The sequence below is a fragment of the Trachurus japonicus genome, chromosome 21 (genome assembly GCF_045865225.1).
Source record: "Trachurus japonicus isolate A0001 chromosome 21, Traja_1.0".
NCBI classification, from domain to species: domain Eukaryota; kingdom Metazoa; phylum Chordata; class Actinopteri; order Carangiformes; family Carangidae; genus Trachurus; species Trachurus japonicus.
Genome location: NC_140927.1, coordinates 17,688,983 through 17,712,324, shown reverse-complemented (window position 1 = coordinate 17,712,324; position 23,342 = coordinate 17,688,983). Strand labels below are relative to the sequence as shown.

General features: G+C 41.5%; 2 protein-coding genes across 4 annotated transcripts; both read left to right on the top strand.

Annotated features, from left to right (window-relative positions):
- The first annotated feature begins 1,652 nt into the window (after positions 1–1,652).
- atp5mc3a (ATP synthase membrane subunit c locus 3a) lies at positions 1,653–3,679 on the top strand. Its single transcript, XM_085764995.1, has 4 exons — positions 1,653–1,747; positions 2,568–2,642; positions 3,037–3,227; positions 3,360–3,679. The coding sequence occupies exons 1-4, from the start codon at positions 1,709–1,711 to the stop codon at positions 3,472–3,474; spliced, it is 420 nt and encodes a 139-aa protein (XP_085621121.1). The 5' UTR covers positions 1,653–1,708; the 3' UTR covers positions 3,475–3,679.
- A 1,389-nt stretch (positions 3,680–5,068) lies between these two features.
- Positions 5,069–22,771, top strand: atf2 (activating transcription factor 2). 3 transcript variants are annotated; one of them, XM_085764177.1, is made up of 12 exons: positions 5,069–5,109; positions 5,782–5,854; positions 7,395–7,491; positions 7,580–7,698; positions 7,817–7,945; positions 8,764–8,942; positions 9,555–9,669; positions 11,439–11,537; positions 14,178–14,426; positions 15,091–15,297; positions 17,960–18,065; positions 20,711–22,771. In XM_085764177.1, exons 2-12 carry the CDS (start codon positions 5,807–5,809, stop codon positions 20,965–20,967), a joined length of 1,605 nt encoding a protein of 534 aa, XP_085620303.1. In that variant the 5' UTR covers positions 5,069–5,109; positions 5,782–5,806; the 3' UTR covers positions 20,968–22,771. The 3 variants fall into 3 exon arrangements, with proteins under 3 accessions (XP_085620303.1, XP_085620302.1, XP_085620304.1); XM_085764176.1 differs by having other exon boundaries at positions 7,580–7,722; XM_085764178.1 differs by lacking the exons at positions 5,069–5,109; positions 7,580–7,698 and having other exon boundaries at positions 5,776–5,854.
- The last annotated feature ends 571 nt before the right edge of the window (positions 22,772–23,342 follow it).

The window sequence follows — 23,342 nt, the reverse complement described above, 5'->3', positions numbered from 1 at the left end:
CTCTTTCTGGATCTGCAGACTCCGTGGTTCCCTCAGCACGGGGTGAACAAATGAAGCCTGATTTCTGGAGCACATACCTCAGGCAAAGTGAGCAGCAAAGTGAGCAGCTGCCCCAGAGCCCCAGACCTTTACAGACCCAACCAGTCCCAGATCCAGTGTGTCTGTATTTAGAAATATGCACCATGAAAACACAATGTCAGATACAATGATTGTGGTCTTAAAGACGGGGAATGGGGATTTTATATATTTTTGCTATCACCAAAGGACACAAATGTATATTGTCATTCAAAAATAACACTTTCCTAAAACTACTGGGACCATCTATTTCAGCAAATGTTAAGTCCAACTGGGGAAAATGGTGTAGCTACTGTAGTTTGCAGAGACTATTTTCAGCTCTAGTGAGTATGTATGGCAGCAGGATGGTGTTTATGGGATGAGTGACTTAAAATAAAGTACAACAAAGTTTTTGTTGATAAAGCCTATTTTAAACTGGGTCCACAGACCCTCAGAGGAATCATTTTATCAAGCTTTGGTTGCATGGTATACTTAGTAGGTTGAATTCACTGTTGATTTGGGGCTTTTTATGCAATTGGTTGACAATAAGAAAATACCTCCAGACTTCTTTAAGGGTTGGTCCTGTATTTTTTACCTGTCCTGTCCACATTTGTTAAAATCTACATTATCCATTTTCTTACAAAAAAGAAAGAAGAAGAAAAGCTTCAACTTTAATTTCTGTATTTGATGATATAAGTAGGCTATTCTGTGCAAATACCCTATGTTGTATCATTACTTAAAAGCTAAATCCTGTTGACCTTACTATATGCTTTATCGCTAATGACAAATTTTTAAAATGAATAACGTAAAGATTAAATCCGTTTTTGCATATTACCCCACATTTCTTTTGAAATGCAAATCTTGTAAGTACAGTAGGCTACAAACTTCTGCAGCTATAGGCTACTATGTATCCTTATTGACCCTCTAACATTGGCAAAACGTCCTGTAGGTACATTGCACTTTTTAAATAGAATGAACTGCAAAGTCATACTCTTTTTTGTACTTTTACAGTTTATGATACTTTTTTATGACACCTGTGATTGCATTAATTCGTCGTTTCTCATTTATTTATTAATTGCGTGTCTAATGATGAATTAATCTTTCTCTTTTTCACATCTCTCTGTGTCATTGATTAAGTTAATAATATTAAATAAAATACCTTTTGTCAGCATTACAAGCTCAAGCTGTCGATTTAAATCAGTATAGCTGTACATTTTTTTTTAACCACGGCTCAACGCCCTGTCTTTGTGAATGAACATTGCTGCTGTGTTCATGTGTAAATAAAGTTTCTATGAAATGACCTTCCACTGTCATCATCCGGGTCTCCTACATACTTCACACCGCGCATGCGCACTCTCCCACTGTGGTTCGACCTCTGCAGTCGGTAAGTGTGATGGCACTTTGAATGAGAAGGAAATCTGTGACAAATCCCTCTTCATCCTCTCTCCTAACTCCCCATTGCAGCGCGAAAGTGAGGATATCGTGGAGAACGGGCGTGAATGTGCATATGCGTGTGTTTATTTCGTCCGTGGGTTGTTTTTTCATCTATTTGACCTTACTTCTCTTCTCCTGCTCCTCCTTTCCCTCCACAGAGAGACCCGGGCTTCAACCAGATTTCAACCAGAACCGGTTAAAGAACAACCCAAATTAGAAAATGTACGCCTGTGCAAAGTTCGTCTCCACGCCGGCACTGGTGAGTTCGAGTCCGTCCGTGTCTTGTCCGGTGCTGTGAGTGTGTCGGTAATGTCCCCGTTAAATCCGGCAGGGCCTCCGGATGAACTTGACTGCAGCTAGCTGGCAAGGGTATCTGCAGACTAGGCCGGCTAGGAGGCTAAAGCTAAAGCTCAGAGAGACACACAGACATTTAACACCGGTGGCTTTATAACTATGACTTGTATGGACAGTGTGCATGTGTGTGTGTGTGTTGGCTTCCCCAAACTGTGTGTGTATGTGTGTGTTACTGCTGGAGCTGCTGGCGGACATGTTCAATCATGGCTGTATGTGTAGCTAAGGTCATTATGAGCCTGTGTTAGCTGCGTTTAGTGTCAGAGTCCAGCTGAAAAATCAAACACAACCCGGTGCACAAATGTTCATTTTGTGCATTTGGATATTGTCTGCTTTAAAACGTCTGTATCTGCGGCTATTAAGTCAGTCTCCAAGGTCATATTTCATGTTACTAGTTGAAAATACAAGAGGTTATGCTTGTGAGTAAGTTCACTCTGCAGGATTTATGGTGGTTTTACATCAGTGCAGGTTCATAATAGTCATAATACTCACCACAAGTGACTCTGATAGCCGATATTTATCATATTCACAAAGCCAATACTGTGCTACAGGTCATACGCTGTGTTCACTGCACTGAATGACAATGACACTAAAAGTGACACTCAAGGTGCCTTCCACCTGCTCGTGTGCTTGACAGTGAAAGCAACAATGTGCATTGTGCCTTTTTGATTTTATGTGTTTTGTGCAACTGAACTCATTATGTTTTTGTGTCGGTGCTGTTGCTGCAGGTCCGCGCTGGTTCCCGGGCTCTTTACAGACCCCTGTCTGCCTCTGTCCTGTCCAGGCCTGAGACCATGTCAGAGGTAAGAAGGAAATGCAGCTGTCCTTGAATGTTACAACTAATCTGATGGGTTGATTTTGGTCTTTTACTCAAAATATGTCAGTGATTATGCCAAATACTCCAAGACAACTTGAAATTAGTTCGACCTACAACCAAAGACCTCAAACGTGTTAAACGTGTGTTTTTCATAGCACAGTGTTCTCAATCTGAAACGAAGAAGAGTGTCAAACCAATTGCATTGTGGATGTTAAACATGACCATGGCTGAGTTTTGATACAAGACAAAGGGATCAAAGATTTCTTGTTAGCTGGAATTTAGTTTTCTTTTTACACTAAGACTGATTTTAGGACAGATGTCTTCCATTCATTTATTCTTCTGAGGTGAAGGTTTACAGTTTTTGACTTCTCTTCCTCCAGAGCAATGTTGCTGTGATGCCACAGAGCCCCCTCACCCAGGTCTCACTGAGGAGCATCCAGACCAGCGCCGTCAGCAGGGACATTGACACCGCTGCCAAGTTTATTGGTGCTGGAGCTGCCACAGTCGGAGTAGCTGGATCTGGTGCTGGAATTGGGACAGTCTTCGGCAGTCTCATCATCGGCTATGCTAGGTTTGTTTCAATTTTCCCCACAATATACGAAAATATCCATAGAAAAGAAGATTAAAATTGGCTTTGATTTATAGATTTCTGGTGTTTTTTGTTTGTTTTATGGATCCACTGACAGTTTGTTCTTCTTTACAGGAACCCATCTCTGAAGCAGCAGCTGTTCTCATATGCCATCCTGGGATTTGCCCTGTCTGAAGCTATGGGACTGTTCTGTTTGATGGTCGCTTTCCTTATCCTGTTTGCTATGTAAAAAAAAAAAAAAAAGATCTGCTGTCATATGACACTTTCATTACAGATGTGACTACATATTTTATTGTGGCTACCAAAATTGTTCCGTGTTGGTGTCATGGAAATGTACATTTTCAAGTCTTTCAGACACTGTCAAAATAAGCAAAACATGTATTGTACGAATGTAAGAAATTACGTGATTAAAATACATGTTTTTGACTATTTAACGATGGCAGTAACTTTTATGCCTGGAATATCATGTTAGCACAACACATGGTCTGCTTTCATGAATGTCATCTTCTCTGAAGCAGCTTAGACTTGCCATGCATCAGCCTTGTTTTTCTCAGCATCACATGCAAAGCTTTTTGGGGTCCACCTTAATGAGTACTTGGTTCAGCTGAAGTTAAATAGTTATGTAATTAGGCAGCAAGTGAGTGCTTGCTTTTGTAAATGGCATTTAATAAATCTAGACAGTTAAGTTAAATAACGGGTTTTGACTTTTTTGAATGTCATGAATGAAAGTCCTTGCTTGGGTAGTTTCAAAAACTGACACTTAGACATTTAAGCTGATTGGACTGAGCTTAGTTTCAACCTGAATTGGTTGAGTTGATCGATTTAAGATGTCAGTTCAAGGCATTTACTGTATCAAGCACAAAAAATCCTAACCTTTATGGTTCCAGTTTCTCTAAAGTATTTAATTTCTCCTTTTTCTATAGTGAAATTGAATATCTGTAAGGTTAAAGATCTTAAGACTTTATCTTGTTAATTGGGAACTGATAATTGGCTTATTATATTATCTTAGTTTATACTTATGATGAAAATTTGTGGTTTTGGCCCTGAACTTTACTTTTACGTCATTTCTGCACTTCCTGGAAGTTCTTGGATACTAATTCGAACTTGAAAGCAAACATTTATACACTTGTACACATTTAAATGGTAAATGCATGTTAGTCTTGTCGAACAAACCCTTATATTAAACACTTGTATCACTAACAGCTGCTTATAAATCACCCTGAACCAAGCTGATACTCAAAGTAAACACAGGTTAATGCAATGCAAATCTCCAAATAAAGCAGATATTCAGCAGCTTCATGCTACAACAACCAAATTATCAGTCAACATATTTTGAAATTTACTGAATAAAATGAGGAACATTTCCCAGCAAAAATATTTTTGTTATCTTTAACTGAATTTTATGAGAGTACATTTTCCCCCCTAATGATTAGGGGATATGATATACAATTGGTGACCTGAGGAATAACCTGTCATAATGAAAACATGTCATTTATGCCCTTACTTTGTGGTTAATTGTCATAAATTATATCAAAAAGTCATTTTTAATTGGGCAAAACAAATATCAAAATGTTTAACCTTTATGAGTGAGATTAACATTGAAGCAGAAAGAGTTAATGTTTCATTTCAATGTAGTTGAGTCTGTCAACACAGGTAAGAAAGACTAATTTTGTATCATTTCAATCGCTCGGGTCAATCCCAGCTGTAAATAAAAAAAAAAAACAACTGTAACAAGGGTCTTTCGTGACGACATCGCGGCGGGAGCGCGTGCTGTGACGTTTACGGAAAAACCTGGAGCAAGCGGTTCTCGCGGTGTTTTGACAACAGACGTGGGATTTTGGAAGTCGAGGGTTGTGGCTGAGGGGTAAGTGACCACAGAAAGTGACAGCGACTCTTCACAAAGCTGCCGATAAACACTGAATTTCTTCCAACCGAGCGGGACTCGAGCTCCGGTACAACGAAACGTGCTGGAAATAGCCGCTGACAGCTGCTGTGTTTACTCTGCTGTTTAGGTCCAAACATGGCGACGGGCTGTATGTTAACGCAGGGCTCAGGCTATTTCATGGAAGCGACTGGAACAGATGATCGCTCCTCTCTGTAATAATAACAATATTATTACAGGGGTTTCCGTGTGTTGTCTTTTAGTCATGTTAATGACACAGAAAACGCTACGACAGGTCCATTACGTCCTCCTCTGTCGCGTATTCGGACCAAAAAATAAACAACCCGAGAATTGAACGTCTTTTGTGGAGACACTGAGGTGTAAACAACCAAAGCAGCCGCCCTTCATCCCCAGGCTTTGTCCGTATTTCTCAGCACCTTGAGCCGCTTAGTGCAGCAGAAATGCTCCGTTAGTCACACGTGGTCTGATATCAGCCCTGTGTATCTGATTAAATTAATTTTAACCTTTCCCACGGCGTTTAGCTACCTGACATGCTGAAGAAGCCAAAACCTTATATGTGACACAACTTAACGCACATCTTTCTGATATACCGCTCTACTCTGTTTTTCCTCTTCTTGTCTTTCTTATTTTCAGGCTAATATAACAGGAACTCCTTAATATGAGTGATGATAAACCTTTTCAATGTACTGCTCCTGGGTGTGGACAGGTAAGTCATCTCTGTTATATCTGTGTATAGAGAGGCCTGTGGTTTGATTTAAACTTTGTTTAAGGTGCATGCTACCCACAATGTTCACATCAAATCCACAGCATCTGACATAACTATACATAGCATCTTTATTACACTGTGTACAGCATATAGACTACCTGGCACAAGGTTATCTGTCTGTGTGTAAAGTGTTATGGAAATTGCTGAGTGGATTAAACAACTTTATTATAAAAAATGCAACATGAAGGGTGTCCAGTGGCAAATTGTAAATGTGCATGCCACATATCTGCATATCGTTTTTCTCTGCCCTTGTTTTCTAACTAACATTAAAAGGGGGGGGGGGGGGCAGTTTGAATAGAAATAATATAGGTGGACAGGAAGTTGATGTAAAAAACAAAACAAAACAAACAAACATTAAAATCCTGAACCCAGTTGATTTTGCACTTGACAAACAAATTTGCAAGTGATCATATTACTACAGAGTAATCCTGTGGCTGTTGAGGCTCATGGAAGTGCAGTGGGCTCTCAGATACTGTAGTTGCTTGCAAGGTCATTCAACTTACACAGTAGCCAGCTTTCAATATCCCAAAGTCCCAAGTCCAGCAGCCACCACTGAACCCTCCTTAAAAAGATAGGAAAGATATCTCTGAAATATAATGTATTTAATATGTCTACGTCAAAGGAATAAAATAAACAAAGATGGAGCATGAAACCCTTTTTTGTACCTGGATGTCATGTTTTTTTGTTCTGTGAAGTTGGATTTTTCAACATAGGAGTTGATCAGGGTCGACTCACTTTTGAAGCCAGACAGAAGCTGCCAAGTGCAGTTTTTTACTCTCCAGTGTTGCCTTCATTTTCTAGCCTCAGGAGGTTGCTGCTTGGTAGTAGTTCAACAGTTTTATTAAATTTTGTACAGCATTTTTTTCTTTATATCATTTTAAAACCTCTGTATATCCAAGAATATGGTTTCATATTCATATATTATTAATTGTATAATTTTCTTGGGCAGGAAGCTTTAAATGAAAGCATGGAGAAGCTTAAATGTGTTGGTACAGATGTAATTTGTACCAACTATTTGTACCAGACGTAGTACTTTTTTTTTTCTCGTTGTTTGTTTGTACTCTCCATTGTTGCATATTGTCAATTACCCTGTATTGTACTGTTTTCTAACTGCCTGGTGCTAATTATCCACAACATGGACAATGAAGGTCCTAACTAACCAACTAAAACTGCACATCAGCACATCATCCCCAAAGCCCCAGAAAAAAAACAAAAAAACACGGAGGACATGACCTCTGTGCTGCCGACGATAACAACAGACCTGCAACTGAAATTCTGCATTCATGAAAATTAAAATGTTAATTTTGTTGAATCTGTTTTAGAGGAGTTTTGACTCAATGTAATTAGAGGCTACAGTTTGTTGCGATGTGGTTTTGGATTTTGTTGAACTGGCAAAGAGTTTTCACCAATATATATATAACGACAGTGTCTTTATTTCTGCTCTTTTACATTTCATTTTCATTTTTCAACCTCACCATAGAGATTTACAAATGAAGACCACTTGGCTGTCCACAAACACAAACATGAGATGACCCTGAAGTTCGGCCCAGCAAGGAATGACAGTGTCATTATTGCTGGTGAGTCCTTTTCTTTTTTTTACATTGATATATTCTGATGTCACTGATCGTGTAACAACAGTGTACTGACAGTCGTCCTCCGCTGCAGACCAAACCCCTACACCCACTCGCTTCCTGAAGAACTGCGAGGAGGTCGGGCTCTTCAATGAGCTTGCAAGTCCATTTGACCATGACTTCAAAAAAGCCGCTGAAGATGACATTAAAAAGGTTGTTGTCATGCAGCAGATTACGGTACACACGTTTGTTTTCTACCCTTCGTATTTCCCAATTTTTGCCGTGTGTCAAAAGGCTGACCTGCTCCTCTGTGCCTCTCGCTCCTCTGTAGCTGCCACTGGATTTGTCACCCCTGGCGACGCCCATCATCCGCAACAACAAAATAGAGGAACCCACAGCAATGGAGGCACATCGAGACAGCCCTCTGCCTCACCCCGAGTCCACAACAAGCGATGACAAGGTAAGGACCTTCGCTGAGAGGCCTCTGGAAAAAGTTGAAGAATGTTATGTAGGATGTTCTTGTAATTTTGTGATCAGTAATTTATTCTGGAATTTGCAGATCCACCGGTATGACCGTTCATCTAATAAATGTTTGGACCTTTTGGTAATCTTTAATTTAAAGAGACCCCGAGGAGTTTGCTTTTGGTTATAAAAGAGTCTCATATTAATGTGGATGAATCTAAGTTACCCACACATGTTAATGGGTCCATTTTCAATAAATATATCATTTTGTCTTTATAGTTATTTTGATATTATTATTTAGTGGTCGACTCGCCCAGCATTTCCTAGTTTCTGTTTCCCGGATGCTGCCCGCTGATCGCTAGTTGGCATCGTTTATGGTCGGATCTAGGAGGGTATCCGATCGTTGTCGAACCTCCTACTTTCATTCTTGATTAATGAAAACATTCTTGGCAAATGTTTTCGCTTTTGTCCGTCTTTCACCGTGCGCGCAGAGGCTCATGGGAAATGTAGTGTGAAAACACTTCAGAAACTCCTCGTAGTCCCTTTAACTTTAACCTGACTAAAGTAATCCTCGTGTCGTATACTGTTGTGTAAACACTGAAAAAACACAGTGCTTCTCAAAAGATTATTCACGAAAAAAACCATGGGCATTATTATTAGGTGGATTTGAACAACTGGTTCTGATTTTACTCCTCACATTTATTTACCTATTTGTTTTATTCCTAAAATATCAGCGTCATATAAAAGGAGCTAATTAAAACAATCTGGTTTTCATGAAACACTTCCTGCAGCTAAGGTGTTGTATGATGTTTCCAGGACTTATCTTTGCAGCCAGCCTCACTGCCAACATCCACTATAGTCCATCCTGCATCCCTCCAAGTTCCCAATGTACTTCTAGCAACCTCAGAGGCTAATGTTGTAATACAGCAAGCTCTCCCATCGCCAACATCTAGCTCTGTTATTACCCAAGTCCCATCCACTAATAGGCCTATAGTGTAAGTAACACAAAACGTCAATTTTTAAGAATCATAGTTTTTTTTTTTTAATTATCATTAATTCATCCTTTTTTTTAAATAGTTTTTGTGCAGTTTTGTCTTGGTGAGCTCATATTTCATGAGGCATGTGCTTGTTTGTTTTCGATTCATTTGCAGGAATGTTTGTTTGTTTTTTTCTGCTGTAGACTTTATAAGGTCCCGTCTTCATCAGTGATGCTCAGATATTGACAAACAGCTTCACTTTAATCTCTGAGTAGTGGAGAAGAAAATAACAGGGTTTTCACATAATCATCACTGTCACAGGTGTTTTCATTCTTTGGCCTGACACCGATGATTTGGTTGAAAATCTGTTGTTTTTTTTAAAGACAGCAAAACCAAAACCAAAGTCCATATATGGGCAGAACTGATGTAACCTACTGGATCTAATGTGGCAGTGAAACCAGGTGTATTATTCACTTTTAAGTCTTTGAGTTGGATTGTGTGTTTAGTTTGATTTTCTTTCCCATCAGTTGTTGCCTGAATATGACTTCATGTTAGTATGTTAGTAGCTGCTCTGCTGTTTGATTTGCTCTGTGTTTTCCTCACTAGGCTTTGCTCTCTCTCCTCCCTCAGCCCGGTGTCTGGCACCTTCCCTGTGCTCTTACAGCTGCCTAACGGCCAGACCATGCCAGTCGCTATACCTGCGTCTATTACAAACTCAAGTGTACATATCCCAACTACAATCCCTGTGAGTGTGCCCTTGGTTAAATTATGTCATGACTGTGTCACAGTGTGTGTTTAAAACTGAATTTCCGTGCACTGCGAAATGTAAAACTATTTAATTGAAATGAATTAAGACTGCATGCACTAACCTGAACTTATGAAATCCACAGTGATGTCACTAACAAAAAAAATTGTGACCAAACATTTACTAACCAAACATTACCACCAACTGTGCTGGAGCTCTTGGTCATATCACATGATGATCGGTGGATACAGAGTTCACCCATTTGTTACCGACTGCAAATGTTTGTTATGTGTTGTTTTGTTCAGTGAGCACTTTAAGGACATTTAAGTTTGGGTTCCTTCTTGTCCTTGGACATCAGTAGTTGTTGAAATATTCACCTCGGTCTCCATTTAGTAGCGTTCATGAGCTTTCCATCGTATCACAGAGCTCCAGAACTACGTCTAGATCTGTTAGGGATGAGACTGTTGTTGTTGACGGCTGTTTCCCAGGAACTATGAACAAACTAATGAACTAAAGCATTTGTTTTCTCCAGCCACGTAACTTTGGGTTATTATTGTGGTCCAGTGCGTAGACGAACAAAATCACTGGACTGTGTCGAATAACACGCTTTGCTGGGCACAAGTTTGCTTGTGAAACGCTGTCTTTGTGCGCCAAGGAGATTTAACGTAAAACACATCAATCACACCGGAATAAAATTACTGCTGTTTATTACTCACATTTTAAATTGGAAACTGTGCACAGGCAGTTGTTTACATCAGCAGAAACTGAAGTCCTTGTCAGATGACATTCAAATTAGACTTTTCACCGTGGCGGTGCTTTAACACCACATATCTCCTTTTTGCTCTACTTGGAGTATTTACAGCTTTGGCACCTCAGATTTGGCAGTCAATTCAAAGCAATTGAGGTTGAGTGAAATAATGGACTTAAGCGCACAACTGTGCATCACTGTGGCAAAGACATGGGAATTGGCTGAGGCACAGCAGGCGCCAGTCCAGGATACTTCACTATTTGTCCTTGTACAATTAGAATCAGCGCTCTTGATTCCTGGCAGAGCAGATAGATGATGCTGCTAATGCGTTTTGCAAACCAATTATAACTGCAACCCGTGACAGTGTCTCATATAGCAAAATTTGTTGCAAATAAAGGTCTTGTTGGTGTTTCTTTTCTTTTTCTTTTTTTTTTAACTCCCTCATGTGGAAGCTTGTCTTGTTCACTGTAGTCCTGATTGTCTGTGTGGAACACTGAGCAGCAGATGATTATCTCCTGATAGCGGCACAGCAGGGAAAAAACCTGTATCTTTCCAGTCTGTGGGGACTGGGAAAGCCGTTGACAAGCAAAGGAGGGCAAAAGTAAATGGAGAACATGAGCCACCAGTGGGCCTCCCTTTCACTCGATCATCCCACCCCCCAGCCCCCCTCTTATTTCTTCCCGTCTCCAGCTCTCCCCACCTCCCTCTGTCTCATTGTCAGCGGCTGTGAGCGGAGGCCTGGCGCTGCCCTTCCGCCTCGCGTCTCTCCATCCTCCCTTCAGCTTCCCTGTCCATATGCTCTCACGCAGGCAGGCAGAGGTTCATTAGCGTGCACACTGCATCTCCATGTGGCGCTGCCTCCACAAAATAACAGGCCATCCAACCTAATGAGGCTGAGATATGAGGAAACTCTGAGAGCCTGCCGCGACTGCATGTGTGTTTGTGTTGTGGGGCAGCGCCGCCTGCCTTTTTACTGCCGAAGACTAATTTTCTCCGTGCTGATCTGTGTCTCTGCTGTCAGCTTGTCAGACCTGTCACCGTAGTGCCTAACGTCCCCGGGATCCCAGGACCTCCCTCGCCACAGCCACAGGCACAGCCCGCCCAATCAGAAGCAAAACTGGTATTTATTATCTCTTCTTTTACATCAATTGTAATATACATGTTGCATCTGTTATTTCCTGTCTCAACGACATAATGACAACCAGAGTAATGAGACAGTTTGATGAGGAGGAAATAGTTGCTGTCCTTGACCTGAGGGGGGCGCTATAGTAAACCTGGGTGAGCGCCATCCAAATATTTGGATTATAAAAGGACTCCCACTGGATTTCTACCATCTTATATATCTTTGAATTTTGATTTTAAAGATTTATGGAGCTGCAATGATGCGTCAATCAATGGACAGAAAATGAAGTGGTAACTAGTTACAACAAAAAAACATAAATATAGAGTATTAAAACATAACCAGTGGTTTCTCCAATTTTTCCCTGTTAAAAGGGTTTTCCATGGAGTTTTTCCTCAGTCAATGTGAGGGTCTAAGGGCAGAGGATGTTGTTATGATGCCATGTAAAGCCCTTTGACACAAATTGTAAAAACGGGCTATACAAATAAAATTGCCTTGCCTTGCCTAAAAGCAGCTATAAGAATATGCTCTTTGCGGAACATGATGATAAAGTGAATATCTCTGGGCTTTAGTTATCAGTCAGACAGAACAGGACATGTGAAGGCGTCATCACAGATACCTGGCATTGGATAAAAAGCTGAATGGAACAATTGAGAAAATAATCACAGATGATAAAACAACCCAGCTATTAAAAGGAAGGCAAACAGAAATACTCCAGCTGTTTCTCCGTTGGGAGAGGATGGTCATTTGGTCACAGCGGTCTGGTAACCGAGTCCTCGTATGTGAAAGTGATAGTTGAAGGGCAGGGATATGAAGTGTTGTGAGGGAGATCAGTGGCAATGTGATGAAGCACGGATCACAGAACCTGTAAGTGTTCGCAGCATGCTCCGCCTGTGGAAATTAACAGATAAACTATGGAGAGGTGTGAGTGTGTGTGTGTGTGTGTGTGTGTGTGTGTGTGTGTGTGTGTGTGTGTGTGTGTGTGTGTTGGGAGGGAAGGATTGATCCTGACTGGCGAGCAGGAGCAGGAGGAGGGTTGGGGTAGGGGTTGTCGGGGATCATGGGGTACGGAGATGACAAACGCAGAGACAGCGTTGTGCTCAGCACGCCGTCGTCGGGGCCAACCGGAGGGGGGCTACCAGCGAAAGCCAGCTGGGGGCATCCTGGCACACGCTCAGCGAGGCACATTAAGTCGGCCTCACCCTGCATGGAACCTTTTGTTCAGCAGAATCCAGCCTGACCTGCACACACACACACACACACACCTCCTCCACCCCCTCTCTTACCGCCGGCGCCTCCCACCGCACTCGGCTCATCAGCAAACACCTAATGAGCCCGCGTCAAGAAAACAGACCCCCGCTCAACCTGCCTGCTCCCCGCCCCCACCTGGCTCTCAGGGGGCGTGGAGACGGCACTTTACAAGGACTGATGATGCTGCAAAGACCACAATAATGATAATTAACTTGCTGAATTTAGAAGATTATGCTGTTAATTAGTTGCAAAATAAAGATAAGTAATATAGTAGCAGATGGTTGAATAACACCCATGAGATGGAGGGTTATTACACTGATGAGGTTTCCATGGCAGAGATGAAATATGAATCTGACTGGCTTTTCCCTCTTTCTATGGGCCATTCCAAGAGAATAATATCTTGTTTCTGCCAGAAGAGCTTCTGGAAGGGTATTACACGATAAACTAATTTGGTAGATAGATTGCTCTGGCAAAGGTAGTTGTTAGAATAATGTGGTCCTCTGTTTTCTCATGTAAATGTATTCGCTCTCACTTTGTTATTCTTCGAAAGGCTCATTCACTTTCACCTTGTTTGCTGAGTGTTTGATGCTGGAGGAATTGGCCTGTGAATCATGGGCACCAATCTGTGGAGAGCCCGTTTCTGTTAATGGGGCTCTGTTTGCATGTGTCCCATGTAGTCGATACTCTAAAGTACATTTTTTTTGTGAGCGCTCCGGTAACATGTTGTGCTCCACCCTGTGTATCCAGACGAGTGCGTTTCATGCTTGAATTGGTTCATTTTTTTTGTCTTTTTCTCATCGCAAGGTTATTTTGATTCTACTTTTTAACTATCTTTACTATTACAGGATTATTTTTAAGCTTTTTCACTTATTTGATCTCATTTTTTCACCAAACATACCAAAATTAACAATTTATTTATGTCATGATTACATGTTCTCTGCTGCTCTAAACTCAGTAGCTTCATTGAAGCAAGATGTTACAGTCTGTTCATTTTGCGGAACTTTTCTCTTTACTCACTTAAAGCGCCGCACATTATTGTAAGCAAATGCTCAAATGCAGCTATCAAGAGACACTTAGTATGTTTTTGACTGAGCGTTTTGGATTTAATATAATCCCACACACTGCTCTGATCTGTATTCAGTGGTGCTGGTCCACAGTCTGAAATGTTATAGACTGCTGAATGTGTAAGAGGGAAGTCTGAGTTGTCCTGTGCCACTGAACATGGTTGTATAGAGTAACAGACGGTGAAAATAAACCTTGACATGTTTTAAATGACAGTCGAAATCCTCTCCCTGCAACACGTCCTCTATCTGTTCTCCACATTTACTTGTATATCTCCTTCCTCTCATGGGTTATGACTGTTCCCTTTGTGCTGAATCCTCTTCACAGAAACTGAAAGCCACATTAAGCCAGCAGCTTCCTCAGGTAACTAACGGAGATGGCGGTGAAGTTCAGAGCAGCGCCGTCACCCACACTGCTGCTCCCGCCTCTCCCGCCCCGACCACCACCCCGATCCCGACCCCGACTCCAGCCCCGACCGCAGTCCTAACGCCCGCTCCGGCTCCTCACCTGCCCACAGCGGAGGAACCTTCTGCCCACTCCCTCCAGCAGCCGGCCACCTCCACCACAGAGACACCTGTGAGTTTTCACAACTACACTGTATGGAGATGAGTTTTCCCTCATGTCTGTGTATGTATGTGTGTGTACTTAAAGGACAATTCCAGGCAAATTCAGCCTGGGGCTACAGTTTCCTAATATTTTAGGTCTAAAAGAATGAATGTGTAGGTTTTCTTTTTCATTGCTCCTGTTATGCAGTGGTTCTGTCTGTCCCCACATCGCCACAGCAGCGTATAATGGGAGCGGACGGATCTTTTACATCCCACAAAACCAAAAATTTTTTCACAGACAACGTCAGATCGCCATTTAAACATGCACCGAGGGGTTTGTTTACTTCAAGGAAGCCGACATGTTTGTAAACTGAGCTGTAATACAAAGTGTTGCGCGATCTCGTGAAGTCTCCCGCGAGAGTCAAGATGACGGCTCAATTTGTTTACAGGTAGTCTGGTAGCAATTAAAAAGAAAATTCTTTTAGACCTAAAATATTAGGAAACTATAGCCCCGGATTGAATTTGCCTGGAATTGTCCTTTAACGTGATGAGGAGCAGTAGTGTTAGTATTTAGTTTGTGTAACCGCACTGGTCCTGTTGCTGCTGCACAGTGATGTCATCAGTGCATTACAGATGTGGTGGTGATTTCACCGTGATTGTTGTTGTTCTGTATCATTATTCCTGTTATTGCACAGGCTTCCCCGGTGCCTCCTGCACCAAACCCTCCGAGCACAGGGGGTCGGCGGCGCAGAACCACAAGTGAAGACCCCGACGAGAAGCGCCGCAAGTTCCTGGAGCGTAACAGGGCTGCGGCTTCTCGCTGCAGGCAGAAGAGGAAAGTGTGGGTCCAGTCTCTGGAGAAGAAGGCCGAGGACCTGAACTCCATGAACGGACAGCTACAGGTGCGCTTTACCTCTGACCCTCACTTGCTGCATGTCAGTTTGTGTACATATGCACGGCCCCCGTTTGTTTATTGCTGTCTGCTGCCAGCATAAGCGCCTGTACGCAGACTTTTCCCTTCGGCGGTGATGAAGTCATTAAAGCCGATTAAGAAGAGCTGTCATGTGACAGCAGCAGTGTGTGAGCCCTTTACATCGATATGTCCCTGTCAATAAAGATGTATCCTCCAGATGTCAGCTGCACACAAGCGTGTCTTCGCTTCTGTCTCAGCAGTTTACTGAATGGCCTCAAAAATCTCCTAGGGAAAGGTGTCTTTTTGAACCTTCATTTCGCTGGAAGCAATTAGGATCTGATGCTGACAAGTTCGAAACAGTTCATGTATCTGCTGTCTCTGTTGATAAGTGTGAGCCGGGGGTGCAGCACATCGGTGTTCCAGACAATTAAATGAGATGTGGTGTTTATTTGCTCACTGTCTTATTTTTCCATGAAAGCAGAGTAAGATGTGGAAGGTGGAGGAGGGAACAGGCAGCAGTGATAAAGAAATGGGTTCATGTCTTTTAATATGTGGTTCACAAAACAAGTTATCACCACTTGTCATGGGTGCACTAGCTGAGAATTTCCATAAATATAGGTAGATGAAAGGAGAAGAAGAGGTGAGTGAATGGGGTTATAAACAGTAAGAGCATTGCTGTTAACTACAAAGAAGGGAACAACATGTGGCAGAGAATAAAAGGGCGTTTTATATGAAGGCATTAATCAGCGGTGCAGTTTTTGTAAAAACCCCCATGCTGACATGGCCCAGCTGATCAGTGAAACTGCCTCTAATGATGCACAATTATTTTAACATCATCCTTAACTGGCTTTTTAATGAGGTGTCAGACCAGGCAGCTCACAGGGCTCCCAGCATTACCCAAGGCCCATTTGCTCAATTTTGATTTAATTCACAAACTTAGAAACAAGTTTATCTCTCAGAAGTCCATCTTCATCAGTGTTTACATGTCTTTTATGAAGTGGTTTGATGATACTGTAGCTGGAGTGACAGGTCTACTGTGTGTATATACAGTATATCTATATGTATGTCTTCATACATATTCCCTTAAGTGAGCTGGAGGAAGAGCGGGACAGTGAATATGGTGCTGGCTACATGTGATACATACACTCTTTCCAGCTGTGTTTAAATCTGTCTCACAATAACTCAGCCCTGCCAACACCAGCAAGACTAAACAGATGGAATCAAATAAATTGGCTGCTTTTAGACTAATAGATTAAGCTACCCATAGTCCTTTAAAGGAGAAGGGAAGGAGCTTAAATCTGCCATTGGGTGTTCTGCGGGCCCCGGGCCGCTCTAAATCCAGTTAAAGTCACCTTCAGCGTAATGTGGCTCTCTTTTACGACATGCAGAAATCCTCAGTTCCCCTGAGAGCCGTAACGACACGAGAGTGTAAATCTCAGCAGCATCTACAAAGTTGCAGTGACAATCTGAGCAGCTCACCTCTGACAAATGTGCTGGCCGGTAGCCAGCGAAGGGCCATAATTATTGTGTAGGAAAAACATAAATGAAGAAGTACATCATACTTTATTCTGAATTCATTCACTGTGCCGTTACCGTTCCCCGTATTTGTTTTTCTTGTTGGACAAAATATGAATGTATCTGCACATTGATGCTGTGGTCATGTGTGCTCACTGTCCACAGGAGATCATGGAAATTTGACCCTGGGATCCCATTCATAATTGGCATTAGATGTAAAACACAGCTATTCATACAGGGAACCAAGCCTCACACACTGTGGCTTAGGAGGAAGAGTCGGTCTGTGTGATGGTTCAGTCCCCGGCTCTTCCTGTCCACATGTGGGCAAGATACTGAACCCAAAATTGTGTGTATGCTAGAAAAAGCTGTGTGCATAGGAATGAGTTGTATGCATGTGTGTGAATAGTGTAAAGCACATGGATGGATGGATAACATGGATGTTATGACTAGAAAAGCAATATATAAATACAGTCATTTACACACAGGCTGTGATTTTGTTTATATGCTATATTGAGCATTTACTGTGCAGAGTCTTAATCATTTTGAGTTCAGACAAGAACTTTTTTTTTTAATCTGTCCAGTGGACACATTAACTTACATTTTGCTTTTTGGAGATATGTAAGAATTAGTTTAAATGTAGGCAAAAAACTAACAAGAACAAAAGTCACATTTCAGATGGGGTTGAATTAGTGTCATCATTACAAAGTTTGTCCACCAGAGAGCACTGACACATTTGTTGTTAAAGTTTCCACTCAGTGCACACACAGCTCATCACAGCTCTTTAAAAACATACACTGTATATGTACATTATGAGTTGATGTTAAAAATAATAGTATTGCCTAAAACATTATTGGATTTTTATAATTCCGACATAACAGTATCGCTCTAAATTAAAGTGCTTCAATCAAAAGGTTAATACCTTATGAATATGTAGCAAAAGGTTCTGAATGTTTTAATTATCACATCATATCATGCAGCTGGACTCTGACCTCGGTCTAATGTGGGAAATACATGTAGGAAAAGTTGATCCCAGTGCACACGCTGTCTGTCTGTCTTCATTTTTTAAATGTGACGTACCGTATGATCCAGGGAGACAATTTTATTGAGAGCTGTTGTGTGTCTCCTCTCTCCCAAAGAATGAAGTCACCCTGCTGAGAAACGAAGTGGCTCAGCTGAAGCAGCTTCTTCTGGCTCATAAAGATTGCCCTGTAACCGCCATGCAGAAGAAATCTGGCTATCACAGTGAGTAATGCTCCATTATTCTCAGCCCGAGGCTTCCAGTGAAACGCTTCTAAAATGAGCTCCAGATAACCACAAGAAGGACACGTCTTACTCATGGCCCAATGGAAAGAGCTATTGACATATTAAATCTCCTTTTTTTGAAAAAAAAAAACTTTGCAGAAGTTGAGATATTTATGGACAATGTGGTTTGAGACAGATTCTTGAGGCCACAGGTGGTCACCACAACAACGCAATAGTTTTCCCTTCATTTGACACCAGTATAAACATTTGTCAGATGGAACTTAATATCCACTGTGAATGAATATGAAAGCAAAACTCACACAAGGTAGCTGAAATGTACCTTTTGCTCAAAAGGAGGATCTTTATGTAAAAAAAAAACATGTACATGAATATTGTGCCATTAACAGGCTCTTCATTTAAATTTCCTGTTGTCAGCCGGCACCATGCGGTCTCATTTAGAGTTATATCACCTATATTTCTCTGTTTCCCGTGGCTGTGGGTCTGTCATTCTGATTTCCTGGTCATAATTCACCCCCCACACTCGAGCCAGTATGCAACGAGAGCGAGCCACTTCTCCGCCGTGCTCTCACCACCAACACTGACTTCTATTGACAATGATTGCCTCTGAAATGAGTCCATTAAAGCAGCAAGCTTGACAAGACTGCAGAGCGCACTCTCGTTTTGGGATGTCCACCAAGCTGGACTGTTCATGATGCATCCCTTACTGCTAACCATCCCACTGACACACGTCATGCGCATTATGGGACTGATGGTGTACAGGCTAGAGTGAGCTGTCAGAGCCAAGTCTCATTTAGTGTTGTCTGGATTGTTTGTTGGTTTTTTATCGGGATCCACAGATGAATTGGGTCATCTTTCTCATGTGTTTGCCGAGGGCGTCTGTCCTGTGTTTGCAGACCTGTTTGAGAGATGACATTTGGAGCGCTTTTTGTGCAGTTTTTTGGGAGAGAAAAAAACATAACCACATGCACATAGCTCAGTTCATCAGTTTGGTTCCTGATGACGACCAAGAAGCAAAGGCAGAGGGAAAATAAAAGTCTGGTTGAAAGAATGAAACGAACCAGACGTCCCCCCATGGCCTTATCAGAAGAGCTCAACCCCCCCCCATGAACACCACCTATCATTCACAATGTGTGCATTCAAATTGATTTTAAACAGGGTGCTGTTTAACACTATTGATAAGGCTGAAGTGGATATTTTTACAATAACTGCATCACAGTTTAACTGTTTGGGCATTTTTGTCATAACGACACTCGTGATCCGACTGATTCAACATCGGCATCAATATATATTTCTTAATTATATTTTCAATTTTTTCATATTACTGGAACTACTCCACCATCTTTGCACTTACCCCCCCTCTCGGTTGTGGAAGCCCCCCCTGGAATACAAGTGCCCCTGGTTGGGAATCACTGAAATAATCGATCTCACTAATTAGTAAAACACATTATTTAATTCTGACTGATCCATGGCTCCCGCTCATGTTAAGGCCTCATGAAGCTCTCAGTTTTTCCGAGAGTTACACATCCCATAAGGCTTTTGCTGCCCCCCCAGACCCAGTAATACCCTTCATCGTCCTGACCAGGCGTAACCGTGGCAGGTGGGAGGAAATTACCCAGACTGCCCCGCAAACAAGCCAGGACATGCTTTCAGTTGGCACACCGAGCCGTCCATCTGCTTAGAGCGAAGCCCACTTCAGAAACCAAGAGAGCAGAAAGAAGCTCGGGCTGCCCGGGGAACCAGAATTTCTGAGTATTATTATACATCAGCCAGCCAGCCCTTAATGTCGTTAGGAGTAATAATGCTCACTTGAACATGGAACAAAACCACAACGCTGATTTATTCTGAGGTTGACCTTCTGCATAATAAAACAGCAAGGGAGTTTATAGCGCTTTGACATTCACTTGCTCTAAATCACACGGTCAAAGTCCAGTCAAGAGGCCAGATGAAGCTGCTAATGCAAAGACATTTGTATGCGTTTTAATTGCTCCTTCTTGCTATGGAATCTGTATTTTACAATCTCAAAAACGAGTCTCAGTCATTAATTACAAAGTGCCATAACAAGTGACTTCATATCATTAGCAATATTAATTATCATTGTGCTCCTTATTCCTTTATGAAACAGAGCATGAGAGTAGAGTCTCTTTTTTTTTCTTTCCATCCGGATCCAATTAATTCAATGCAACTGCCTAACAGCTGGTGGCATTTCAACTCCAAGTCTTCCCTACTCTCCAGTGTGAGCATCATTAAAATCAGGTGCTGTAATCATCTGTCGCTGCAGTAGTTGGCAAGGTAACAAAAAACAAATGAGAATGCAGTTAGGGATGGGAAACAGTGCCACATGCCCCAGAATGTAATACACCCTTATGATGTGGGTTTAAATTGACATTGGAGCTTTAATTAAAGGAAGGGGTGCAGAAGTAGCATTATGGGGATTAATGAAATGGTTTGCATACACCACATGCAAATAGCTCTTTTACATCTGGTTAGGCCTACATGACAACAATTTCCGGAGCCTTTCTGGATCGTATCAGGTAAATGCTGTTAATTAAAACGGAGCGAAACGGCAGTGTAAGAAAATGAAGACATTATCGTGATAAACGGTCATTCTCTGTCCCCGTCTTCAGTCTCCGACAAAGACGAAAGCTGCGAGGAGATGTCCGTCCCCAGCAGCCCCCAGAACGAGGCCATCCAGCACAGCTCCGTCAGCACCTCCAACGGGGTCAGCTCCTCCTCCACGACCCCGGCCGTCTCCGCCCCGTCCATCGCCGCCGCCGCCGCCGCCGCCACGGCCACGGCCACCATCACCATCACGTCGAACCAGAGCACAGAGGAGAGCCAGTCGAGGCCGGGCGCCGCCCAGTCTCAGCCTTCAGGGAGTTGATCGTCCCAAACTCTGCCCGAGCGTCAGCACTGGAGCTCCGTTGCCTCTTCTATCTCTGTGACAAACAGAGGAAAAGCGAGTCTCTCTCAGCTTCAGTTTGGACTTTACAGTTTTTAATTTATTCTAAATTGATTAGTTTTATGTTTGTTGGTCCATTTTGTCCTCCATAGGCAATGCTTTTTGAAAATGCAATGTTTTCTCTGGAACTGACGAAGACGAAAGAACAGGCACTTTAGGTGTAAGATGTAAAACACGTGGTTCTCAAATGTTTTTGTATTTGTCTGATTCCTTTATTAATCTTATATATTTTTTTATTTGAAAGCGATCTGCCTTAATGGTTGATCAGTGAATTGTTAGAGACCTTACCAAAGTGTGTCGAGGCTCATTCATGATTTGTTTGTTTTCATGACTTTTATAAGCACTATCTTTATGACATAGTTGCATAAAGTGCAGTCACTTTCTTTTGTTAAAGTTTTTTTTTTTTTTTTTCCATTTTGCACATTTTTGAGAGATGACGGGTTTACCTTTTTGGAGTTTGACAGTCCACACACATTAACGTACTGGCAGCTTTTTAGAAGTAGATTTGAATACTGTCACATTACACAAATGTAAATGCCAGAATCAGATTTTTAAATTTGACAAGGTTTCTGTTGAGTGAGATCAGCTGTAGTCACATTGTGCAGTTAGGATGTCTGAGCTCACCTCTGCTTGTAAAATAGTCTTAACGGGGTGGGCGGCTTAGAGACGTTTGTTATTTCATTGACATTCCATCTGTAGTCGGATTGTTCCTGAAGCAGTGATTGTAGGATTGCAGTACCTTTTCCATTACTCAATCATGGTGATGTTGACTTCATTCAGTGCCATTAATGTTTTGTATAAATTACTTCTGTACCTTTTTAATGCAGATTAGCTTCAGTTGATTGCCGTTCTCTCATATTAAGGGTCTCAAGAACATACCTGCTCAGTGCAGGTGATGTATTGCTTTTATATACTGTCTTTGCTTTACAAGTGACTGTCTCTGGCTCTAGTGTCTAATGCAGAACACTTAAGGACATGATGCTGTTTTCATGATTGCAATTCTTGATGACGTTTTTAGACAACATTGTAAATAACCATCAATGATACATTGTACGTGATCTTCCAAGGTGTTATGTACTCTGTTTATTTTTTCTTTTATATATAGGATAGTCTGAATTCAGTAGCTGAGCTGTGGATCACAGCAGTCAAAAAACTGACCTTTAAAATCTTCCAATCATTAGGATAGGCCTCTCCCTGACTCGATAATGTTGTCATGTAAAACTACAGCATTCAGATGTGAACTGGAATCACATCATGTATATTAGAGTAACACTACTACTGCTTTGTAAGAATTGTGAGCATTTCATCATTGAAATAATCGTAGGAAACAAATCACACCATGAAGTCAATTTCCCTTGCTCTTAGTCTGTACCGGCTTACTACTGTGTAGTTTTAAGAGAAGCTAACACAATGTTTTCTGAAAGTATGATTTATTTATTTATTTATTTTTTACTGTTATGTGCTATCTGCATGAGATAATAATTCTCTACGAGAATTTTAATTGTTTGTTCAATAATGTCTCAGTCAGATAAATATCATTAAACAAGTTCTCTCAACTTGAGTTGTGGCTCTAAGCTTATGGAAACTTTGGTTATTTGTTTTACCTTGGCTTAAAAAAGGGGTGTGATACTGTGTTCAAAGTGTACTTGTAACTTGTGAAAGTTCTGTATAAAATTTGAATTGATAAGTTGTTGTAATAAATCTTTTAATATCTCTTTAAAATCCAGCTCTGCGTTCATTTGATTCACCGAGTTCATGTTTATTAAATACCCATTAAATAAAATGTAATTTTCTAAGTGTCTTCAACAATGTGATGATAACGTCAGTAATGCATGATGGCATTATCTTCACCACATCCAATCAGAGCAGTTTCATTGTCATTTACTCATGAAACAGAACAGATGAGGTGAAGAGTCAGAATTAAAACCAGCAACAGATCGAACATGTTGCTGGTGAGGAAGAAATATTTCTTGTGGTGTATTCTGCCACCTTGTGGAAAATCTAGAGACTTCTGATGAGATATACAGTATGTCAGCACAGCCAGACCACGGTAGATAGTTACTGTAATAACTTTTATTTGTTCTTCATAATAATATGAAACATCATTAAAAAAAAATACTTTACATACTTTACAACAGCTTGGTGAACTTTTCCCGTCATGGACAATCTCCACAGCGTCCCCTGGGCTCGAATCAGTGGAGTTGTGAGGCCCTTGGCAAACCAGGCACCTGACCTTTGTTATGGTGTATCTCATTCTTTGACTAATTGTGAATTTCAGTAGTGGCACTGTAGGAATA

Coding starts and splice junctions, on each gene's coding strand:
- atp5mc3a (XM_085764995.1), top strand. CDS start 1,709: ATGTACGCCTGTGCAAAGTTCGTCTCCACGCCGGCACTG. Junction 1,748..2,567: donor TCGTCTCCACGCCGGCACTG/GTGAGTTCGAGT, acceptor CTGTTGCTGCAG/GTCCGCGCTGGTTCCCGGGC. Junction 2,643..3,036: donor GGCCTGAGACCATGTCAGAG/GTAAGAAGGAAA, acceptor CTCTTCCTCCAG/AGCAATGTTGCTGTGATGCC.
- atf2 (XM_085764176.1), top strand. CDS start 5,807: ATGAGTGATGATAAACCTTTTCAATGTACTGCTCCTGGGTGTGGACAG. Junction 5,855..7,394: donor CTGCTCCTGGGTGTGGACAG/GTAAGTCATCTC, acceptor ACCTCACCATAG/AGATTTACAAATGAAGACCA. Junction 11,538..14,177: donor CCCAATCAGAAGCAAAACTG/GTATTTATTATC, acceptor TCCTCTTCACAG/AAACTGAAAGCCACATTAAG.